This window comes from Marmota monax, unplaced genomic scaffold (genome assembly GCF_021218885.2).
Source record: "Marmota monax isolate L192 unplaced genomic scaffold, Marmota_monax_Labrador192_F-V1.1 WCK01_AAM20220418_F8-fsc00035, whole genome shotgun sequence".
Classification (NCBI taxonomy): Eukaryota; Metazoa; Chordata; class Mammalia; order Rodentia; family Sciuridae; genus Marmota; species Marmota monax.
This window is the reverse complement of record NW_026691961.1, coordinates 9,101,584-9,125,128: the sequence shown is the minus strand read 5'-3', so window position 1 is coordinate 9,125,128 and position 23,545 is coordinate 9,101,584. Positions and strand designations below refer to the sequence as shown.

The 23,545-nt window shown below is 52.7% G+C and overlaps 2 protein-coding genes across 4 annotated transcripts; both read right to left on the bottom strand.

Moving 5' to 3' along the window:
- Nucleotides 1-439: 439 nt before the first annotated feature.
- Dnase1l2 (deoxyribonuclease 1 like 2) lies at nt 440-3,237 on the bottom strand. Its single transcript, XM_046442897.2, has 7 exons — nt 2,130-3,237; nt 1,945-2,033; nt 1,773-1,856; nt 1,593-1,693; nt 1,408-1,520; nt 1,061-1,312; nt 440-769 (listed from the first exon to the last, which is right to left on the bottom strand). The coding sequence occupies exons 1-7, from the start codon at nt 2,271-2,273 to the stop codon at nt 716-718; spliced, it is 837 nt and encodes a 278-aa protein (XP_046298853.1). The 5' UTR covers nt 2,274-3,237; the 3' UTR covers nt 440-715.
- Nucleotides 3,238-3,380: 143 nt separating this feature from the next.
- Nucleotides 3,381-21,692, bottom strand: E4f1 (E4F transcription factor 1). Of its 3 annotated transcripts, none has more exons than XM_046442866.2 (14): nt 21,495-21,689; nt 18,977-19,128; nt 9,634-9,739; nt 6,757-6,950; nt 6,548-6,668; nt 6,250-6,402; nt 5,962-6,131; nt 5,400-5,609; nt 5,061-5,166; nt 4,753-4,970; nt 4,360-4,558; nt 4,144-4,286; nt 4,010-4,072; nt 3,381-3,936 (listed from the first exon to the last, which is right to left on the bottom strand). In XM_046442866.2, the coding sequence occupies exons 1-14, from the start codon at nt 21,643-21,645 to the stop codon at nt 3,580-3,582; spliced, it is 2,343 nt and encodes a 780-aa protein (XP_046298822.1). In that variant the 5' UTR covers nt 21,646-21,689; the 3' UTR covers nt 3,381-3,579. The 3 variants fall into 3 exon arrangements, with proteins under 3 accessions (XP_046298822.1, XP_046298817.1, XP_046298830.1); XM_046442861.2 differs by having other exon boundaries at nt 5,061-5,169; nt 21,495-21,688; XM_046442874.2 differs by having other exon boundaries at nt 3,918-3,936; nt 4,196-4,286; nt 5,061-5,169; nt 21,495-21,692.
- Nucleotides 21,693-23,545: the final 1,853 nt, after the last annotated feature.

Genomic DNA, 23,545 nt, shown 5'->3' with positions numbered 1-23,545 from the left:
GTTCCTTGGGCAGGACCTTAGCCCCAAGCAACCAGCCCATCCTCAAGGGCTCCCAAAAGTTGCAGGGGAGCTGACTGGCTAGAGCATGGGACCAGCTTCCTGAGTCTCCCCTGTAACATGGGGTGAAACAGGGCTTCTGGTTCTGATAAGGCTCCCGACGGCAAGATGGGGAGAGCTCTACTCTTAGAGGGCCCAGCTGTGCTCACAGTGTGGGTTTTTGCAGTTTGCACAAAGAGGAGGGAACTTCCTTGAGCTGACTTCCCTGCCAGCATGGTTTGGAGGTGGCCAGTTTCCATGAGGACATGACTTGGGCAGGCCAAGCTGTCCCTGTTCCCTAAGAGGCCAGAGATCATGGACCTAACCAGGTTGTAGGGCCAAGGCTTGCAACGAAGAAGGGCTAAGTCCTAAAAAGAGACAGAGGCCTCAGAGTCAGCCCAAGTGTGGTCCTGGCCCAGTGGCTTGTTTATTACCCAGACATGTTCCAGGCACTAGCTAGGCACCTTTGGAGGGTACTCCTCACAACAACGCTCTGAGGTAGGTGGTGTTAGCCCTTCTTACAGATGGGACACTGAGGCTCTGAGTAGTACTGTAATGTGACTGTGCCACCCTTTCACACCCAGCTGACCCTTCCCTGCGTTCATTCTCCTGCTACCCCAAATGATCCACAGTGCTACCAAGTCTGCAGGTGATGTGCCCTAGCCTAGCCACAGGGCTGTCAGTGGGACTTGAGGGTCACCTCCACTGGAAAATGGTCACTGATGGCAAGAGCCTGAAAGAAAAGGGGACAGAACTTCAGCCATCCTGCTAGGCAGCTTGTTTCTTGTCCCCCTCCCCTGAATTGGAGCCACCTGGGTGTCCTCCCCTGAGGCTATTCCCAGACTGGGGATGGGAGGCACACCCTGAAGGTCTAGGGATCCTTGACTGTGAGTGCCCTTGTAGGGTGGGAAGTGGTAACTGTAAACCGTCTGTCTGAAGCAGGAACAGACTGGCAGGCCCTTGCAACCATGTATGCCAGGCTCTTCCAAGCCCAGGGATGGGAACTGCCCCTGCCCGCACCGACCTGGGCCTGGTCCAGGCCAAACTCTTCCTGGAAGTCATGCACCGAGGCTGACTGAGGCTTCAGGCTCCTGCGCAAGTGGGCGCCGCACACCACGATGCGGTCATAGGCACAGTCGGAGTTGCCCACCGTGGTGTCAGCGCTGTCCGGGATGAGCCACTTGAAGACCTCACTGCTGCGCAGTCGGATGGCCGCCCAGTCCTGTGCCCGTACGTAGTTGCAGTCCGCATTGAAATCGCCCAGGAAAACCATGTCCTGCGGGCGCCACCAAGCTGGGTCTGAGCTGCATGCCCGCAGGCCCAGACTCCCAGAGCTCGCCTACGGGACGCGGGGCAGGGCGCGAGGCTTACGTCGGTGCCCCACTTGTCAATCAGGTCCAGGTACACGTCGTAAAGGGCGTCGATCTCTGCCACTGCCTGGTGTGGCGCAGCGTGCAGTGGAATCAACACCAGCTCCTTGACAGCTGTGGGGGCGGGGCGGTGTTAGGGCGGGAGGGGACAGGATGGGATGGGAGTAGGGGCGGGGCTGGCCTCACCGGTGGCGGGGACCGAGAACTTGACCACGAAAGGTTCGCGGCTGAAGGCGTCCTCGGGGTCCGGGTACTGGTAAGTGTCCACAACCGACACTTTGTCTTTCCTGGGGGCAGAGAACCGGCGGTCCACTGAGCCGGCCATCTTGGCCCCGCACGCCCCCTCCCTGCAGCCCACAGGCACACCTGTAGATGAACAGGTACATTTCCTTGTACTGGTCCCGACCCAGAGGCTGGCTGCTCATGAAGCTGTATTCATGCTTTGACACGCTGTGGAGAGATATGCCAGGCCCCAGGTCAAGGCATGAAGCCTGTCCTCGCAGCAAGGGGTCATGGCGCTAGACCCTGCCCACTGCACCTGTTGATCTGCTCCATGAGCGCTGACACTGCGCTCAGGTCCGGGTCACGCACCTCCTGTACCAGCATGATGTGGTAACCAGCCAGGATCTGGCGGAGGAGACCGCGGATGCAGAGTTGTGAGCAACCCCAAGGACTGGCCCACAAAGCCCAGCTGCAGCCCCGCCCCCAGCCCCCAAGCCTCACCTGCGCGATGATGCTGCCACAGGCTGGGTCAGACACTTTGCTGTCACCAAAGCTCTGGATGTTGAAGGCTCCAATGCGCAGCGCTGCTGCCCCTATGGCCCACAGTGCCCAGAGCATTGCCAGCAGGACCCGGGGCCTGCCCATGGCACCAGGGAGGTGGGCTGGAAAGGACAGATGGAATGGGCCAGCAACACCAATCCTCACCCAGCTATGGTCCAGGAGGGGTCTGTGACCCAGCACTGGCCTGAGCAAAAGCACATTCTATTGCACTTTCCAGGTCTCCTCAGAATGGGTTCTTAGCCCCATGACCAGTCTCCCACCGAATGGAGAAACTGAGGTCCCAAGTCAGGATGCCATTCCCACCCAGTCCCCAGTTCAACTCAGCCTCAAAACTTACCTGGATGTGGATAAGAGGCAGTGTCAGAGGCTCAGGGGTCCTGGTCCAAGGAGGGATACAGGTTCCTTCTGGGGGCCTGTGGCTGGCCCTGGACAGACTTGCCCGGTCTTGGTTGACAACTGGCTCTGGCCCCAGGGCACTGGCTACTATTTGAGGCCCTGGTTCAGGAAGGGGCTGGGCTATAACTGAGCCCCACCCCCTCCAGGGAGTGGATGCTACAACTCCTGACTCCCATTCTCATGGAGACCCCCCAGAGGGCAAGAGAAAGAACCCACATTGAGCAAGTTCTAGTGCCCAGGTCTGTCCCAAAACATCCCCAAAGCCCCTGATAGCCCCCCCAAGGCAGTCTCAGGATTGTGGTAGAGGGACAGCCACACCCATGGTCCAGGCTTGTTCTTGTCTCCACCTTCCCAGAAACTAGGTCACCCAGTATCTGCCTTCTTGAGCCACATCCTCTTGGAACAGGCAGCACGACAGTAAAGACCAGTCCCATTCCTGGCCCAGCCTCTCTTGCTGCCTGGTCAGTACTGTCTTCACCTCCATGAAAAGCTGAGGCTTCTCAGCCCAACCTGAGGCTCCTGGTTCTCTCAGCCTTCCAAAGGCAGCTGTAGGTAGGAGGCTGGGAAGCAGCACCTGTCTCCTCCCCCTGCCCCAGGCCTGGGGAAGCTGGGATCACAAGTGGGCAGGGAGTGGCAGGAGGCTGCCCATCAACATACCAGAGACACCCACACACCATTGAGGCACCAGGGCTGGCAGAAGCCCTGAGTTACTGGCCAGGCACAGAAACCTAGAGGACTGCCTGGGCATATGGGGGCCACCAGCAGTACCTGTGAAGGCAGTACCAGGCCCCAACATCACAAGCTACATATTTTATTCATGTTTTATTGTAAAGAAACAAAAACCACATATTTACATTCCCCATCTGATTTGAACACCTGAAATTCTGGGCAGTCTTCTCTACCAGGCCAGGCAGTCCTGGGCACTCAGGTCGGGACCAGTATAAGGATAACCCTGTCCCTTTCCCAGCCTAGCTGGGACCCCACAGGTCCCATGCTAGACGATGACCGTCTGTACCTCAAGCTGGCCCTCTGGTGAGGCAATGACCAGCTCGCCTGCATGCTCAAGGATCTCAATGTCCTCTGATGACACCATTGTTACAGTAGCCTGTTCAGTGCCGTTTGCACCTGTACGAGCCGCAAGCACAGTACCCTCACTGATGGCTGAGGCCAGTGTCATGGCCACCTGCTCAGTCAGGCTCTCGGGGGTGGCGATGGTGATCGTGTCTGCAGCAGCTGCCTCTGGACCCAGTCCTGCCTCCTGGTCCATGGTCACATTCTGCACGATGATCTGGTGCCCAGCGCTGGCCTGGTGCACAATCTGCTGCACCACCTTCATGATGTGGCTGTCCACCTGCAGGGCCACAGCTCAGCCCAAGGTGTCCAGGAGGCCAGGCTGCCCTCCCACTCCTTGCCAAGCCCCTCACCTCTGTCTGGGTGCCCTCAATGATCTCTGTGGCTTCAGTGGTCTCTGTGTCATCTGCAGTGGCCTGGGCAGAACATCTGAGGTCAGCTTGGGCTGTCCCAGTGCCATCCCAGCCCCACCAGGCCTGCCACGCACCTCGATGATGTACTCCTGGGTATCGGCCACCACAGATGAGAACTCTACCAGCACTGTGTGGGGGTCCTCCTCAAGCACGGTGGCAGCTGCTGAGGGGCTCTCTTCTGACACCAGCACCTCTTCCACCTCCAGAAGGCAACCCCCTGCCAACAGGAAGCTCAGTCAGGGCTCAGTGACCCCCAGCCTCACCTCCTCCCACCATCTGCCAGCCCAGACCTTTGGTGCGCAGGTGCCGGTTAAGTGTGCCATGCTCAGCAAAACCACGGCCACACTTGTAGCATTTGAAGGGCTTCTCGCCTGTGTGATGCCGCACATGCCGCACCAATGAGCCTTTCTCCCGGAATCCTCGGCTACAGAATTGGCACACATGTGGCTTCTCCTCCAAGTGTGTTCGGAAGTGCACTTGCTGGGCATTCTGCAGAAACCAGTCCATGACAGCCTGACCTTGGCCACAGGAAGCCAGGGCTCTCCCCACCCACCCCTGGCCTGAGCCAACTGAGTAGGCTGGGGTAAGGAGGGAAGTTGGGGCACAGAACAAGGCCCATCTGGCCCCAGGGACAGGGAGCTGAGGATGGGGTCAGCGCCAGGACCCTGGGGCCGGAAGCCCACCTTTGTCTTGTAGCGCTTGCCACACTGGGGACAAGGGAAGGGCCTCTCATCTGAATGGACGCGCCGGTGGCCGCGCACGTGGGCAACGGTCTTGTAGAGCTTCCCGCAGTCCCCGCAGCGGAAGCGGCGCTCGTGCACGTGCGCCTCCTGGTGCTTCCTGAGTAGATAGGCCTTGGGGAAGGCCTTGCCACACTGCACACAGGGGAAGGGCCTTGGCCCTACGGCCAAGCCAGCATCAGCCAGGCCCACTGCCCACACCCCACCTGCTCCTCGCTGTCCACGGACCCATCCACCCTCCTGCCACCCACCTGCATGGCCTCTCTTATGGGCCTCCAGGGTGGCTGCTGTTGGGAAGGTCTCACTGCATTGAGGGCATGGGTGGGTCTTGGGCACAGTGGAAGCCTCGCTGGACATCTGCTGGGGAATCACAGGCAGGCATCTAACACCCACTGCAGGCTCTGCCCCTGCAGTGCCAAAGACAAGGCCCAGGGCCCCATCCTGGCAGTCTCCCTCACAGCACCAGAGAGGGCAGAAATAGGCCAGTGGACAGTCACTCCAGAAAGCAATGCTACTTTATGCCACAGGCAGTGCAAGGAGGCACCAGTGTCCTACCCACAAAGGAGCATCCCAGCAGCACAAACACCTACTGTCTCCATCGGCTCCACTTCCAGCAGTGGCAATTCCGGGGATCTATCTCCCAGGGGCTGTGGACTGGACTCAGAGGCAGGGGCTGCTTCCAGGGCACCCTCCTCCCCAGCAACTCTCTCAAGAACAATGCCAGAGTTCTGCATGGCCTGATGCAGCAGGTTTTCACGACTGCCCTCACGAGAACAGGGAAGCTCCTCAGGAGCTGGGGGCTTCAGGGAGGCAGAAGGAGAGAGGCTGCCACACAGCCCAACACATAACACCCACCCTTCCCACCACACAGGGCAGACCCATGCCAAGCCCAGGGTCCCCCAAGGTCTTATGTACATCCTCAGAATCTCATAGAATGAAGCCAAGTCCTCCCCTGTCACGCCTTGACCCCCAGGTCACTTTCCTTCTGACAGGCTATTTGCTAAGGAGCTTTCCCACCTCCCCTGCAAACAGACAGCTATAGAGGTAGACCCAAACCTCCTATTCCTATTGGAGCCAGTGCCCTACACACAACCTGGCACTGAGCAGGCAGAAGGGAAGCGGCACTGCAGGGCTCCTTGAGCCAGCCCCTACCTCTGGAGCCAAAGCTTTCATGCCCAGGGGCAGCTCCTGCATCTGGACATGGACTTCATGGATGACGGTGCCCTTGGCATCTGTCACCAGGTGAATCACAGGTGATGTCTCCATGGATTCGCCTGTCACTGATGATGAAGTAACCGGCCCCACGGTGGAGGTGCCTGACCCTTTAAGGCAGAGTCAAGTGAGTCTCTGAAGAACACCCCCACTGGTGGCACCTGGGCCCGCAGCTAAGGCCAGGAACAGCAGCTCCAGGAACCCAGGCAGCCTCCCCACCACGTTCACCTGCAGATACGTCCTCTTTGCCCACAACCACATCCTTGCTCATGCTGAAGCGGATTTTCTCTGTGCATGGGGTGAGAGACTTGAGGTGACGGGTCAGCGCACCCGATTCCCGAAAGCTCTTCCCGCACTTGGTGCACTTGTAGGGGCGCTCATCTGTGGAGAGAATGGAGTCAGCCCTGGGGTAATGACAACCTGTAACAAGGATGAGGCGGGCATGGAACCCCTGCCACTTCGCCAGGGAGCTAGGGACACAAGGCTTGGGTAGGGTGTCCCCAGGGCCATGCCCCAGGCTGCTCACCAGTGTGCCGTCGGTGGTGCCGGATGAGTGAGCCCTTGGTCCGAAAGGAGGCCCCGCAGAGCTTGCACTCGTGGTCCTTGCGGCTGCTGTGGGTGACCATGTGGGCCTTGAGGATGCTGCCCTGCAGGGGAGGGGCAGCAAGGCTCAGGGCACCTCCCCAGACAGGAGCAGGCAGGAGGCCTGGCCGGCCCGTGGCCCCAGGGGCTCACCGTTTTGAAGGTCTTGTGACACAGCATGCACACGTAGCGGCCTTCCTTGTTCACCAGCAGCTTGACTTGGGCCTGCTCGCCCTCCCCAGCAAGCCCGAGCCCCTGATGGTTGGGACTGCCTGGGGCCTCAGCCATCTCGTTGTTCCCTGGCTCTGCCTCAGCAGCCACAATGACCTCTTTGATGTGCCCACTGCCTAAGGAGAGGCAGGTCAACATAAGCCTTGGGCTGCACCACAGCCCTGCCTGCAAGGATTCCTACAGAGGGAGACTTCTAAATGCCCTGGAACTGTCCAGACCATCCCTGCCCCTGGCATGGGAACTGCTGCTCTGGGCTAAGCCCCAGAGCCAACCAGCACTGAGGAAAATCAACACAGAGGCCCCAAGGGACCAGCAGGGAGCTGCTCAGCCTGAGGTCAGCCTGACAGGGTAACAAACCCCCTCCATGAAGTTGCTTGGAGGAGATCCAGCACTCCCAGAATGCACCTAGTGGAGAGACCCACCACGAGCAAAGTTGCCCCTTCCCCTAAGCCAAGGAGGGGGTTGTGGGTCCTGGCAACAGGTGCCTGGGCACAGACAGGATAAACTAGCCCAGTTCTCTGCATCTGTCCTGCTGACTGCACCAATCCCACTAGGGAAAAAGATGTTTCAGCTCATCTTCTGATTAGGATGCTGGTGGACAGGCAGGCAGGCAGGCCCAGTTGGAGCCTTGTCCCACCACAAGCTGGGGATACCAGGAGATGGGAGAGTGTGAACACTTCCCAGATAGCCCCAAGAACAGAAGGTGGAACTGGGCACAATGGCCATGCCTGTGATCCCAGCAACTCAGGAGGCTGAGGCACTAGGATCATGAGTTTGAGGCCAGCCGCAGCAACTTAGACCCTGTCTCAAAATAAAAAAAACAAAAAGGGCTGGGGGTGTAGCTCAGTAGTAGAGCACCCCAGGTTCAATATCCAGGGACACACATACCCCGAAAAAGAAACTTGGGATTTTGCACTTGTCATGGGGTGCTGAAGATATCTGACAATGTGCAAGACTAGGCCATAAACACGCTTCCCATTGCCTGTTTGTAAAAGTGACAAGTGGGAAACAGCTGTGAAGATGCCTCCTAGAACCCTCTCTGTCCAGCTGGAGACTTGTTGTGACAAGTCATTCTCTCGAAACAATAAAAACACCCTGACTCAGAAACAACTAAGGGCATCTCTTGCCCATGCCTGGCTGACACACGCAATGCCACAGGAGTATCTTCCCAGAGGACAGAGACCTGATGGGCAAGGGACTGAGGGGAACACAGCTACACCAACCCAAGAGGAAACCAGTTTGTGTCCAAAGCAGTAGCAGGAGGGGCTGCCACCCCTTAGTCCTTGCTGACTGCACCCTGTACCCAAGAGGACTGAGCCCAGCACAGCAAATCTTCCTCACTGCCCTTTCCCTACCTAAGACCAATAGAAATGCTGGTAGCTCTTGGCTCCTGCCCACCCAGGAGGCCTGCAAAGGGGGACATTTTCAAGTGTGCAAGAGACAGGAGTAGGGCTGGGGTTGTGGCTCAGTGGTAGAGCACTTGCCTAGCATGTGCGAGGCACTGGGTTCGATCCTCAGCACCACATAAAAATAAATAAGTTTTTAAAAAAAAAAAAAAAAAAAAGAGACAGGAGTACCCAGAGATGGACCCTTGAAGTACAAGCCATGGCTACCATCCCAAGCAAAGGCTTAGAACCACTGGAGGTCAGAGGTAGGTGGAAAGGGCCTGACTGGCCAAAGGCCCAGAACCTGGACATGCTGCTGGAATGTAGGGAACTTGTTTTCCCAAATGACACCACCTATCTCAGAAACCAAACTCTGTGCCAAGGCCAGAGCACAGCCCCACCCCCACATGACACAGGACATTCCTAAGCCTGAGTGGTAATAAGAAGTGTCTCTGTCTTGGGAAAATCAGAGGAAAGACGGTGTAGAGACCAGGACAGGTGTCCCAGCCTCCTCCCTGGGGAGGCTTGCCCATTCAGAGACTCCCCTTCCCAAACCAAAGGCTGGCCTCCCCTATACAGCTTCCCTCTTCCTGCCCCAACCAGTCCCCAGTACTTCCCAAGGCCAAGTCCTACCTGTTGCCCAAACCTACTTCCTGTCCAGCTACCCACTCATCCACCTGCCTTGGCCCCTACCCAGCAGGCACTCCAAGTACCAACAGTTCCCTCCCAACTTCCCACATCAGACCCTACCCAGCTACTCATCCCCACCTGTCCAGGCCTGGGCTGCCCTTTGAAAGTCCCCCCTGCACACTCAGTGGTCCCCACTTAATGAGCACATAACCCAATCCAGACCTGGCTACACCCCCTCTCCCAGTGCAAATCAGCAAGGCATTTAAATTTAAAACACAGCCATCAAAGAGGCTCAGCGTCATATGCTCATAAAAGCCCTGTGAGACCATGCTGATGAAAGCACTGGGAAAGGTCAAGGTCAGGGAGCATGTTGGGGCCAGCTGCAGCAGCAACTCCACCCCACACCTACCCTCCAAAACCAACTGCTGGGGTGGGTGGGCCATTCAGGGATTCCCCATGCTGGGTACTGGGGGGGGGGGGGGGAGAAAGCAGGAGGTGGCTGATAAGTGATAGGAGGGCAGAGACAGCCTGGGAAAACATGGAGAAGAGAGAAACCAGCTCATGAAGGAGCTCCAACCAACTCATGTGCAAGCTACTGCAGATGCAGCAAGGAATGTCCTGGTCCCCTCCTGGCAAAGCCTGGCATCTGATACACCTTCCTCCTGTAGGCCCTGCCTGGGGAGGCTCACACCAAGCCTCCACCCCTTCATGGCTAGGCCAGCTCTCAGGAGAGCAGAGGTACAGACAGCTATCAGACCGATGACACCTTAGGCAGCTGGCTTACCAACAAGGTCAGGAGCGTGGCTGATATCTGCTGCTAGAGAGGCTGCCTCCACCACAATGTGGGCCACGGTGATGGGCTCTTCTGGGCCTGCTGCTGCTGGCACCACCTATCGACAGGGGACAGGGGACAGAGAGGATGCATTTGTGGTCTCCAGAATTTCAAGGGAAGGGCCTGGGCTCCCTTGCAGTAAAGTTTTGAAGAAGTAGGCTTGGGGAGTACAGACCTGGTCCATGTCCTCCAGGATGGCTGGGGTGGGGACGCTGCTCTTTCCCCAAAGGCCCACAGCCCCTGCAACCCGGGGCTTGAGGGTCGGGCCCATCACTCTAAGCCTTGAGTCACCATGGTCTGGACATGGAGCATGGAGCACTGAGCACCCACTAGGTAATCACTAGCAACGCTGGTACAGAGCTGGGCTGTGGTGAGGAATGGAGTTGCAACACCCATACCCACAGCCCCAGCCAGGTCAGAGGAAGGGCCCTGGGGCTGGGGAGGGGACAGAGGGTAAAGAGCACAAGGTCTGACTGAAACCACCCTGTTCAAGTGTCATCTGAACCATTCTCTGATGGTGGCCTGAGGCCACTGACTTCTTGAGCCTCCTTTCTTGATTCTGTCCCATGAGGATGGCAAGCACTCCCTCTGTTGAGCAGGGGTGCTATGGAAGGTCGTAAGACGACATACAGCTCCAGCACACCGTGGGACTCAACAAAGTGCACCATTTTTATGACAAGGTGGCAAGCCCCACGGGACCCTGCTTGGTTTGTGAGATTCCCAGAAATTATGTATATAAGACAGGAGGCAAGCCAAAAAAGACAAAAGCCACCATGATACTACTGTTGCAGGAAGCAGCATTTATTAGTGCCAGCCTTGCCCAGAGGATCTATATCCTAAGCCAGAGCACAGCGGACTATTGCCATCTATACCATTAATCCCTGGTTACATGTCAGCCCCTTTGTCTCTCCTATATGGTAACATACATTCTGACTGGGTAACTGCATATGTGTGCCATGTGGTCCCTTTGCTCTGGGGATACATGTGCACATAGCTACTGAGTGCATCATATCACTTCTCTCTGTCTGGGAGAGTCCTTACCACAGTCCCCCTTTTAATGCTCAGATCCCCTCAGGGTCAAAGAGCATCATCCTGATCCAACAACTTATATTTCCATAACATCAAAACATAATATGGGGGCTGGGGTTGTGGCTCAGAGGTGGAGGGTTTGCCTAGCATGCTTGAGGCGCTAGATTCGATCCTCAGCACCACATAAAATAAAGATATTGTGTCCACCTATAATTAAAAAATAATTATTTTTAAAAAACCCACAATGTGGCCATTTTCCTTTCGAAGACAGCTTCCATGAGACTGGAGATAGACCTCATAACCACGGGTAGCAGGCAAGAGTAAGCAGACCCCAGCACTAAAACCACAACACTTATGAAAGTTTTGAAACCCCCAAAATTTGAAAACATCCTCCAGATAATTCCCCAGGATTCCAACTTTTCCAGATCTAGAGAGAGACATGGGTGATCTTTCTTGTACAATCCATGATTTTTTCCATGACCTTGCCTTCAACATCTATTTGTACACAATGGTTGCCTAAGTTAAATTTCCCACATACTCCACCTTCAGAAACGAGCAAGTAGTCTAGAGCTAAGCGATTTTGATAAATAAATAGCATTATACATTTGTTTGGTCAATAAGTTGAGGGCTCTTGCAGTTTCATTAGTTATAATTTCAACTACAGCCTGTAGCTTGATAATAATGTTTAACATACAGATGGGAGTACAGGTGGCAAGGCATAATGGTGAATTATCCTTTCAGGAGGACATTCATCATCTTTCCAGTTTTGGATTTCCAGGGCTTGCCACTCACTTTGGGCCCGTTAGTCTTCATATACAGGGACTCACAACTGCTCCCCTTTAGCTAATGGAAGGAGAAAAAGGAGGGGTGAATTGTCCCAGTATACAAGATCAGGAGCAGAACTGGGGTAGTCTAGCATGGCAGGCCCTTCCACATACCTAGTACAGTCCACCAGGGTTCTCCATTTGATATCTATGCCGGCATTATCCCAGCCCTGTTTGAGGTTAGGGAAATTTGACAGAGTGTGGGATTTTCTTCTATGTGATTTTGAGGATCCCTACCACTGGATTTTCTGAGTAGGTATATTATAGAATTTTGTGCCCAGACATGGTAAAGTTCCAGCTGAGATGTTAAACTGTTTGCCCTCTCAGGTAAGACAATATTTCCCAATAATTGAGATTTTCAGGAACCAAACACCAGTAGTTGAATGAAGAGACACTGTTTCACTACAGGGCTCATGAAGGTCCTCCACCCACTAGCAAGAAGAGATATTCAGAGATTGAACTATAGTTTCTGCTAAGGCTAGAAACAGGTTTCTGGTTGTGGAGGAGATGGGGAATTCAGTTTTCATCTCTTCATAAAAGGAATGAAAAATTTGGTGTGGGGAAGTGCAAGTGCAAGTGCGCCTTTTTTTGGGGGTGCTTAACCACTGAGACACAACCCCAGCCCTTTTTTGTATTTTATTTATAGACAGGGTCTTGCTGAATTGCCTAGGGCCTAAGTTGCTGAAGCTGGCTTTAAACTCACAATCCTCCTGCCTCAGCTTCCCAAATCACTGGGATTACAGGTATGCACTACTGTACCCAGCCAAGTTGGTACCTTTGATGTGTATTGGGACCTAGGGGTTTGTGTCCCACCCATATACAACTACACCAATTTTGTGGCCAATTTTCCATCTTGAATCCCCTAGGTCAAGGATAGTAAAATTAAGAGGGTTACAGGCTCCTGAATTAGAGCTGAGCATGGCATCACCCTTTTGGAGAATTGGTGTGTTACATTTACCTGCCAAGTAGACCATGAAACAGCTCCAGGAGGGACAGTAACCACTGTTATTAATGCATCCAGGTTCAGCTGAGGGCTGCTAACATGCTTTTATCATAGAGCCTGTACTCCCGTTCCCAAGATAACCCCCCACAAACCTCTATAGACCATGAAGATCAGTACTTATCTATGACTTCACACATGTCAAAGAGCACCGACACTAGATGCTTGGGATCAATAATTTGGGATCAGTTAATTATTTGACCCATATTGTCACTGCTTCAGATCTCTAGCCACTCCTCAGTTGGGGAGTACTGTGGGTCAAAACAAGTGTATTGGACCCCTTGCTAGTAGACAGAATAGGTGATCTTATTATGTTTTACAGGTCCCTGAAACTTACTTGACAGTAAAAATGGATATAATAAAGTAGGGTTGTGGCAATGGCTCACCTGATCAAGTCATGTGAAGGTTTGGGTCACAGAATGAAGAACTTAAGTCCACAAACAAGAGCTAGGTCAGACATAGCCAACAGCAATGAAACATCCTATCAAAAGGAGGTAAAAGACTGCTCATAGAGACTTCTAAACCTAGTGCCAGCTGGCTAGAGCAGCCTCTGCTAATCCTATTGTGAAAATTAAAGCTAATGGTTTGGGGATACAGCTCAGTTGGTAGAGTGCATGCCTTGCATGCACAAGGCCATAGGTTCAGTCCCCAGTACCACCAAAAAAAAAACAAACAAACAAAAAAAATTAAAGCTAAGAAGATCACAGCAAAGAGATGGACAAGAGGTGACCATGCCAAATCATTACAGCAAGGAGGCCAATAAAGGAAATAAGAACAGTCCATTTATCCCAGCAGGTGATCAGTTCCTCAAGCTTCTGCTGGGGGTAGATTAGTCATCAGCTCCCACTTGACTAAAGCAGGGCTGTTGTCCGTAGGCTCTCAGATGGCTGACTTGCATAGTACAGCAGGCTCAGGAATACTCCCAGTCAGGAGAAGCTGGTTTCATTCTGCTGTAGTGAATCCAGAGGACCATCTCACCCATCTTCACTAGTCCTAGTATAGGTGGATTTCCTGACACAGGTAGATTAGCTTTTACTTTAGAATTCAGTTCATTTGCCCACCTTCTCAGAGCTCTCGGGACAGTATGTAGTATGTAACTTCCAGGTGATCTTCAACCCTTTTGCCACCAATTGTACCACCTCAGCCACGAACATCAGCTCATTTTCTAATCCCATGGTGACTGGGATTCCAAACCAAGGAATGATTTCCTTTAGGAGAAATCAGGCCACTTCATGTGCCTTCTCTGTGTGAGTAGGAAAGGCCTCTATCCAGCCTGAGAAAGTACACACAAAGACTAGAAATGCTTATAGTTTCAGACCCGGGGAGCTCAGTGAAGTCCACAATTATATCTTCAAATGGGGCCCCTCCAATGCTTTGCACCCCAGAGGAGGCCTTTGATCCCTGGTGCAGATTATTTCAGGCACATGTTTCACATTGTTCGCACACCATTCGGGCATGCTGGAGAGCTGGGGAATGTAGAAATGTTGGCTGGATGTGGCCTCAAGTGCTGTCCAGCCAACATGGGTCTCAGTTTTAAACCAGGGGTTCTCATGTTGTAACTGGGGTCCAGTTTTGCCAACAGACTAGGAAATAGGGTGGTAGTTTGGGCCATTGGTTCTGTTGCCCCGTTGGAGGCCATGAACTTTGCCTCTTGGTCTGCTTTATGATTTCCCTGAGCAACCATGATGCTTCCTCTTTGATGTCCCTGACAATGCATGACTGTCACCTGTTTAGGAGCGCATTTAGCATCTAAGAGTTCAAGGATTTCTTTGCCATACTTTATGTCTTTCCCTAATGAGTTGATTAGGCCCTTTTCTTCATACAAAACTCGGTTATGTGGAGAGTGGTGAAGGCTCATTTAGAGTCTGTGTATATATTGGCATGTATCCCTGCCACCAGTTGAAGGGCACAGGTCAGCGCAGTAAGTTCTGCTTTTTGTGCCAAGGTTCCTTTTGGCAGAGGTTTTGCCTCAATGGTGAAATCTAGGGTCACCACAGAGTACCCAGCAAGGTGTTCTCCCTCTTCCACAAAACTGCTACTATTGGTGAAGCATTCAACATCAGGACCTTTAAGAGGCTGGTCTGTTAAGTCCGGTCCACTGGAAAATACCTCATCCATAACTTCAACGCAGTCATGGTATGGTCGACCTGCCCCTACAGGCAGTAGGGGTGTAGGGTTTAAGGTCCACACTACTTCTAGGTGGATGTGCGGATTTTCACACAGCCTTCCCTGATATCCAGTCAACTAGGCATCAGTCAGCCAATATTGTCCCTTAATCTTTATGTCAGCACTGAGTATGGCACTCGAACATTTAATTCTTGTCCCACAGTCAGTTTGTCACCTCTGATGCCAAGAGGGCCATGGCCACCAGCACTTGTAGGCAGGGTGGCCGGCCTCAGGCTACAGAATCAAGTTGCTTAGAGAAGTATGCCACTGGATAATGCCATGACCCAACATCTGAGTCAGGACTCCCACTGAAACCCCAGTACACCTGTGCACATACAAAAAGAAAGGCTCGGACACATCTGGGAGTCCCAAGCCAAGTGCGTTGGTGAGGATCTTCTTGATTTCCTCAAAGGCCTTTTGTTGAGCTCATTCCATAAAAAGGTTCTCCCTCTCCCTCCTTGTGGCCTCATAAAGGGGTTTTGCAAAGATAGAGAAGTTAGGTATCCAGAGTCTACAGAAACCTGCAGCCCTGAGGAACTCCTGGACCATTCTCAGGATATTCCCACTGAAAGATGATGACTGCTAGACTCGGAGGGACCAGGTATATACACAAGAAGGCATCCTTGACTTCCAGGCATGTAAGTTAGGCAGCTTCAGTAGGGATGAGGCCCAGGAGAGTGTAGGGGCTAGGGACAGCAGGACATAGGGTAACAGCAGCCTGGTTTACTGCTCGTTGGTCCTGAACCAGCTGATAGTCATCTATTCCTGGATTTTAGACTGGCAGGAGAGGTGTGTTCCAGGATGACTGGCAGGACTGGAGGATTCCATACTTTAGAAGTCTCTCCAGTTGTCTCTGGATCTCAATTTGTGCCTTGCAAGGAATGCAATATTATTTTTGGCACTCAAGGCCAGCCCCTAGCTACTTCTACTACTATTGGGGGTATGTTTCAGGCCAGTCCTAGAGGATTCTCTTAGCCCACACCCCAGATACTCTGAAAGGAAGCTCAGATCCCTGTTGTGGCCTTTCCATGAGAATGCAGAGGCACCACTCTTCTCCTTTGGGGACCAAGAGAGTCAAGATCTTTACTTCTGGCTTTCCTAGAATCAGGGTGGCTTGGCCATGAGAGTTAAAAGTTATCTGGGCCTGCACTTTCCCAATGGGTCCTGACCACTAAAGCCACAAGACAGTCAGGGAGGTATAGGAATTCATGAATAACTTCACAGAGGCCTAAACTGCACCAGCAAGACAGTAAGAAGAAGCAACAAGCTCAGCTGCCTGTGGCTCCCACTATAGAGGTTTGTCTCAGGTTAATTCACCACTGAATATTCTGCCCCAGTATCAACTATAAGTCCATGGTCCGGCCCCCCATGATCATATGGACCATAAGCTCCTGGGGGCCTAACATAATGAAGTCCAGTCTGTCCTAGTCTTCCTCAAAGTTTTCCATGGCAGCCAATCCACAAAATCATCCTCAAGGACTTCATATGGTTGCCATGGTAGTTGGTTGTCCTTGAACCACTCAACCGCTCCTGCTTTGTCCAGGGACTGCGTGATAATCCTCTGACTATTGGGGACACTCACTATTCCAGTGACCTTAACAGCAATGAGCACACTTGTTTCATTCTAATGTCACCTTTGGGTAAGGTGGTTCTTCTTGTTGGCTCCCTCTATGGCCTCAGCTCTGGCCCAATAGGACACTTCTCTGGGAGTGCCCTGACCATTCCACCAGGGTGGTAGCAAGCAGACCTACCTTCTTTTTCATTTTCCAGTGTACCTCATGTCAGGCTTCTTGGTCTTGGTTGACAAATACTTTTGTCACAACTTGCAGTAGTTGGCTGGCATTCATTCCAATGAAGCCCTCTAGCCTCTATAGCTTATGCCATATGTCTCCCTGGGTCTGACCAACAAAGGCTGCATGAACCACTGGCTAACTTTCATCTGCTTCTGAGTTGAAGAGGATGTAAAAACAGAACATTTCACATAGCCTCTCATAGAATTGACTAGGGCTTTCTTCTGGTCCCTGGAGCACCTCTGAAGTCTTTCTTGCTCATGTTCACGGCCTTCCTTCCTTCTTCCTTCATGCAGCCTAAAACATCCTCTTGATAATGCTAAAGCATCTGAAATCCTTGGTCATCATTAGGGTCCCATGAGAGATCTTCCTCAGCGATCTGACTCTGAGCGTAAGCCGGGACATTCATGCTTCCTGCTGGGGCAAGTTCCTCCAACCACTGTAACAACTTTAATTGGGTGGCATTCTTCAGTGTTAAATAGAGTCAGGAGTAACTGGCGACAATCAATCCAAGTGGGCTTGTGGGTCTGAATAATGGATTGCATTAAATCAATCATAGTCTGAGATTTGTCAGTGAAGGAGAGGATTTTTCCAATTCAAGAGATCAGTGGAAATAAAAGGCTGTCCTGTCCCCTTTGTACCTGAGAGTGTACCATGGGGTGGCTATAGTCGGGGCATTTTGGTGGCCTCAGGGGTGTGGCCTCAGGGCTCCAGCTGCAGGAGGCACGAGGAGTGCAGGCAGCAGTGGAGAAAGCAGTGGTGTGCAAGGCACAAGAATCCCGCTGGCTCCAGCATCTTGAAGGGGCCATCACTGGGCGATCATGATCTAATAGCTCCCTCCCAGAAAGGAAGCCTCAGCCAGCGCAGCTGAGAGAAGACTATGTCTTGCCAACAGTCAATGCAGGAGAATGGGTCCCTACAATGACCCTAAATACCTTGATAAATAGTTCTTTATCTAGTGACCTCTTGGACGGCCAACCAAAAAAGGTCAATCTATTTCAGAGAAAGCCTAAAGCTTCCTTTTTGAAATTTTTAGTCATATACTCTAGGGGGGTAAACTTACTCTGTTTGCCACCTATTTCCTCCCCCTAAGAGATGACAATCACATACATAAGAAGGGAAAGGGGGGCTGGGGTTGTGGCTCAGTGGTAGTGTGCTCGCCTAGCATGCACGAGGCACTGGGTTTGATCCTCGGCACCATATAAATGTAAAATAAAGATATTAAAAAAAAAAAAAAAGAAGAAGGGAAAGGGGAAAGGGGTAAGAAAGCCAACTCTGGCAGCTCCTCATGGAGATATTTCAGGCACCTTTTAGAATTGGCAGCCTGACCCAGACCAGGCTCGTAGACCTTGAAGAGAGCCTGGCACTGCTCTAAGCCATATGACGATCACCAGAATTCTGCACTTGCTTCGGGCTCAGCCTGTTTCATTCAGTCACCATTCACTCGCATTCAAACAGTGCCTCCAATCTGCAACCCAGTACGTTAAAAGCACAGTTTAATTCATGAAATTGAGCTATTCAGTAACTCTAGAGAGTGATCGGCCTCCCCTTCTGCCACTTAGGGGCAGGTCCACCCCTTACACCTGGGTTTCTACTATGTGACAGGTGGCACTACTGCGCTGGTTCCTGGGCTCCACCAAGTTCCTTGGTACTCCTGAGATCCTTGCCCTAGCATTCTGGGAGCGATAGTCTCCTAAGGATCAATTTGTATGCTGGCACCAGGCAAGGTCACCTCTCCCAGAGTCCCAGGGCCCCTAGCAACAGGGGAGATGAAATCACCATCTCTGAATCCAGGATGAGCCCTCAAGAAATGTTGTGGGATTCTCACCCAGAGACAGAACACCTGTGCTTTCACCAGGAAGTAGCATTTATTAGTGCGGCACTGGCCCAGCAGGTTCGAATCCAAAGGCTGAGCCCTGAGCGCAGTGGGGCGTTGCCTTATTTACCCTCTCTTAGTTCCTGGTTACATGTCAGCCCCTTTGTCTCCCCAGTGGGGCGTTGCCTTATTTACCCTCTCTTAGTCCCCGGTTACATGTCAGCCCCTTTGTCTCCCCTATGTGGTAACATACATTCTGTGACAGAGCTGCGAAGCAGCTGCACATGTGCACATAGTGCACACAGACTGTGCCACATTGCCTGACAGAGCCGTGCATGCTCACACAGTTACTGAGTGTGCCGTGTCACCTTCCCTCTGTTCTTGGAGAGCCATTACCACACTCAGAGAGAAGGGACCTCAGTCTCCCAGCTATACAGGCTGCTGAGAAGGCTAGCATACCCCAGGATATCCAGAAAGTCCCAGAGAACTGCCAGGTTCTTCATGGCACAGCCTGAACCCTTCTTCACCCATGGTCAGATGCCTGCCCTTTGCCTACCCATCAGTCAGCAGGAACTAGCTGCACAGGTATGTCTTGGCACTCTGTCGCCTTCTCCTATTAGGTGATCTCAGGGAGGGCAGTGTGTGCAGTGGCAGTGGGGTAGCGACTTACCTCCTGGCCCAGCAGTGCAGTTGTGGCAGGGGTGGTAGGCAGAGCCTCCTGTGGGGCCCGCTGGCAGGCCTTCTGAATCTTGTGCTGAACAAAATCTTCCAAGGCAGTGAATTCCACCTGGCAGCGGCCACATCTATGCACATCATCCTCATCTGAAATGAGAACGTTGTCAAGGACTTTGGGGAGGCAACCAGTATCCCATCCAGCTTCCCCTCCAACCCCAGACCAGACTCATCCAACGATGGCAGCAGAACCAGAATTCCTACCCCATCCCTCCCAGAGGCTGCTGAAAATGTGCTTAGGGCACCCAGAGCTAGGGAACATCAGGGTATAGCCCCCATCCTCTGGAAGTCTGCAGAAGCAAGGCTCACAACAGGGAGAAGAGTATTCTGTAGAAGTGGCCCTGACCACACACTCAGGTTGCAAGGATCCAGTGATGCTGTCATGCCCAAGAGCTCCTTAAAGGGAAAGAGGCTCAGGAGGGCCTGAAGCAGAGGGACTTACCCAAGCCAATCTGGGGACAATAAAGGACTAGAATTCAAAACAGGTAAGGACTAGGGATATTGTTTACTTGCCTAGCATAGCAAGGCCCTAGGTTTGATCCCCAGCACTACAGAAAATAAAAAGACTACTGGGGACTAAAAGTGCCCTTGGGCATCTCAGTGACCACCTCTAAGTCATTTCCTCATCTGACCTGATTCAAGTGTGTAGGGCATATCAGGGGCACAGTAGGCTAGCCCACCAGGATCTGCTAAAAGGTCAGCCTTTGGAAAACACAGGAACAGCAGGGCCCTGCCCTATGAATACCCTTACTTTTTGTTGTTGTTGGTGGTGGTGAGGATCAAATCCAGGGACTTGCACATACTAGGCAAGTGTTCCACCACTTGGCTACATCACCAGCCTCCAACCACTCTTTCCTTCCTGACTTGATATTTCATAGATCCCCAACAGGCAGCACCCCTGCTCAGGTGTGTATGCTAAGAGTATAGCATTTCAGAGGGGCTCCACATCCCAGAGCCACCATACTTGAGTCCCTCACCACCACTGTGACTATCCTAAGACCTGCAGGAGAGACTTCCTATTCATTGAATCCTTAATGTGGGTCAGGCACCTTCTGGGAAGTTCACCAAATTCTGCCAGCACCTTGGGGAAATGGATGCCTACTCCCTAACTAAAAAAATGACTTGAGGTTCAAGTTCACACAGATGAACCTGAAGATCCACCCAAAGGTCCTGCTTCTGTAAAAGTCTTTCAGTTCCCACAAAAACACACCCAGTCCCACATCAAATCTAATAAAGGCCTGGTGCATGGGAGGAGGCTGGCCAAAGCTTGTTGAATTAATTAGAGAATAAAGGGCCAGATCATGACTGTGACTCTCCCACCAAATCATCTAAAAAAGGGAAGCCCACCAGATGGTTCACAGTCACAAACGAAGAGCTGAGGTGCCTACCATCCTCTTAACCTCCCACCCACTCATGAGAGTTCAACTTGGCACCAGGGTATCATTTTTGGAGGAACCTCTATAGAAGAACCCAACCCATTTTACTGAGACAAGGCGATAGACAGGTTTAGTTGGGCACAGCAACCACTAGAGGGACCCCTTTCAGGTTGGCCCTGCCCCTCTCCAAGCCGGAATAAGAAGGGGCCAGAAAAATATGTACAGACTATGAAACTGGTGTGAACAAAGCCAAGACCACCTTGACCTCAATATCACTAGCCAATACCTTCCTATATGATCCAATGCACCGATGGGTGGGACAAGTTCAGAGTAGAAACCTAAGAGGTCACCAAAAGCTATAAGTGCCTGATGAATGAGTCCTGAGCATGTCCCAGTACTCTCCTCAGCTCTTTACACACACACGTTAATTCTCATCACCCTCCTATGTGACAGCAGAACCCAGAAACTAAAGGGGCTGAGTTGAGGAACTAACTACACAGTCCTGAAATCCAATCGGGTCCTTGCTAGATGGGTGACCTGGTCACTTGCACATCCATGAAACTCAATTTTCCTCATCCTTAAAGTGGGAGTGAATAACATCATTGACATCTCAGGGTTGGTTTCAGGACCGTAAAGGCTGATGCAGAGTAAGTGCTCGGAACATCTTGGAGACGCCCCTCCACCTTGCTGGAGAGATGGAGGCTGTCTTCCACAGGGATCTGCTGTCTGACGCCCCGACCGGCACAGAGCCCCACCCCAACCCAGTCTCGCCCCAGCCACGAACCTAATGGCCCGCCAGGTGAGGTGGGAGGGGCGGAGGGGGCACGGCCGGTGACGTTTGCTTGGGTCCACTGGGAGGACCGGGGCTCGAGTGCCTACGAGCGCGCACTGGAGGCCTGTGAGTGGTGGGCGCCCCGCAGAGAGGTCCGAGAGGGTCGAGAGGGTTGCGGGGCCCCGCGGGCTCACGAGAAGGCTGGATCCGGAAAGGTCTGCGCGCCCACAGCCCGAGCCGCCGGGCTCCACCAGTCCAGGCTGCGCCTCCCCCACCCCGGCCGCTGCGGGCCCGCCCGACCCCGTTACCTTCCTCGCTGAAGGGCGCTGAGAGGCCGAGAAAGCCGCCTGGAGCCAAAGCCGCTGCTGCGACCCCGCCCTCGCCCGCTTCACACCCGGCTTCGGCCCGGGCTTCTGCCGTATGAGCGGCCGTCACCCGCACTGCCATCGCGCCCTCCATGTCGCAACGCGCCGCAGGAAGATGGCGGATTTACGACCGTGTCGTCATAACAACGGGCGGCTCCGAGGCCAGCGTGAGGGAACTGCGAAAGGGGGACGGGGGCGGGGCCAGTGAGGGTTTGACAGACAGGCGTGAGGGGCGGGGCCTTGGGTGTGGCCTGGAGCGGAGACTGGGCGGGTCTATTGGTTAGGGTGTAGCAGATTGATTGGCGGAGAGATCCGCGGCTTGGGCGTGGTGTGTCCCATTGGGCGTGTCCAGACTGGAAAAGCCTGGGAAGAAAGTGGGCCTGGGTGCCAGGTGTTGCAGCCAGACTTGAGAACCAGAGGAGAAAGAGGAAGGTGCACTGGGTGGCGCAAACCGGCCAGGGTCCTCTGGGGCGGACCCTGTGGGAGGTCGCCCTGCCACAATCTCGAGAGGGCCGTCACCGATTTAGGGTACTAAGGGATCGGTGCTCACCAAACTCCGTCGCCCCCAGAAGTTGTTAACACCAGTCACATGAAAGAACCCTAGTGCAGGATGGCTCATGCGCAGCTTTGCAAAGCGTTTTATTTTATATATTTTTAATTGTGGCAAATACACATAAAGTTTACCATTAGTAAGTGACATTTAGTGTAATCACAATATTGAGCTCACTCATTACCTCTATCTAGTACCAGAATTTTTTTTTTTTTAACCCTGGGGGTTAAACCCAGGGTCTTGCTCACGCTACACCCTCAGCATTTTTTGAGACAAGGTTGCTAAATTACTCAGGGCGACCTCAAATTTGTGATCCTCCTGCCTCAGCCTCCACAATAGCTGGGATTATAGGCATGTTTTACCACTAATGGCTAGTTCCAGAAGATTTCCATTATCCCAAAAGGAAACCTGTACCCATTGAACAGTCATTCCCCATTCTCTACGCCCCTCACTCCAGCTCTGGAAACTACCAATCTACTTGATCTTCATTGATTTGCCTGTTCAGGACATATCATATAAGTGGAATCATACATTATGTACCCTTTTAGGCCTAACTTCTTTGCAAGATTCATCCATGCCCTAGTCTATGTCACTGCTTCATTACTTCGTTACTTTTTTGGGGGGTGGGGGGCTTGCTGGGGATTGAATCCAGGAGTGCTTTACCATTGAGCTACACACTCAATCTGCCTTATTTGGGGGCGGGGGGTGTACCAGGGATTGAACTCAGGGGCACTAGACCACTGAGCCACATCCCCAGCCCTATTGTGTATTTTATTTAGAGACAGGGTCTCATTGAGTTGCTTAGCACCCAGCTGTTGCTGAGGCTGGCTTCAAACTCACAATCCTCCTCAGTCTCCCAAGCTGCTGGGATTACAGGCATGTGCCACCACACCTGGCTCAGTTTACTTTTATTTTCTAAAACTGTAAATCAATGTAACACTATGAAGATTGAATAACATCTGTCCTTGTACTGTCTAAAACCATCCCATATTATACTAGTGCTACTAGCCTCACTTGGGGGAGGGGCACTGGTGCCATTCACTGGCAGGTATATACTGAATGCCTACCATGAACTGGGCACACTTCATGAAGGACTTCTCTCCCATTTACAGAGCCACCCCACCTCTCCACCCTAGGTCAGTTCTCCCCCATGAAGACCAGTGTCCCTTCCAGACTCCTCCACCACCTTGTCCACAACCATCCTCTATAGGCACATAGGCATGCCCAGCAGATGTTAAACCAAACAGACGTGGCACAGCTCAGCTTTGGTTTTGACAGAGCATTATCCCACTTGCATTGTCCCTTTGGTGGTGGCTCTATGTGGCTGTTTCCTGGTCTATAGACAGGGATACTAACACTCCTATCCTCTCAGGGTTGTTCTGTGATTCTGACCAGATCATGCAGGTGAGAAGCAGCACTTGCTTGCTGAATGCTAACTGAATGT

Bases quoted from the DNA above. Each gene is read 5' to 3' on its own strand.
- Dnase1l2 (XM_046442897.2), bottom strand. From the start codon at position 2,273: ATGGGCAGGCCCCGGGTCCTGCTGGCAATGCTCTGGGCACTGTGGGCC. The intron at 1,694-1,772 runs GTGTGCCTGTGG...CTCTGCCCCCAG, and splicing joins ATGTACCTGTTCATCTACAG to GAAAGACAAAGTGTCGGTTG. The intron at 770-1,060 runs GTCGGTGCGGGC...CTTTTCTTTCAG, and splicing joins TTGGCCTGGACCAGGCCCAG to GCTCTTGCCATCAGTGACCA.
- E4f1 (XM_046442861.2), bottom strand. From the start codon at position 21,645: ATGGAGGGCGCGATGGCAGTGCGGGTGACGGCCGCTCATACGGCAGAA. The intron at 19,129-21,494 runs GTAACGGGGTCG...TTCTCATTTCAG, and splicing joins AGCGCCCTTCAGCGAGGAAG to ATGAGGATGATGTGCATAGA. The intron at 5,610-5,961 runs GTAGGGGCTGGC...GCCTCCCTGAAG, and splicing joins TGAAAGCTTTGGCTCCAGAG to CCCCCAGCTCCTGAGGAGCT.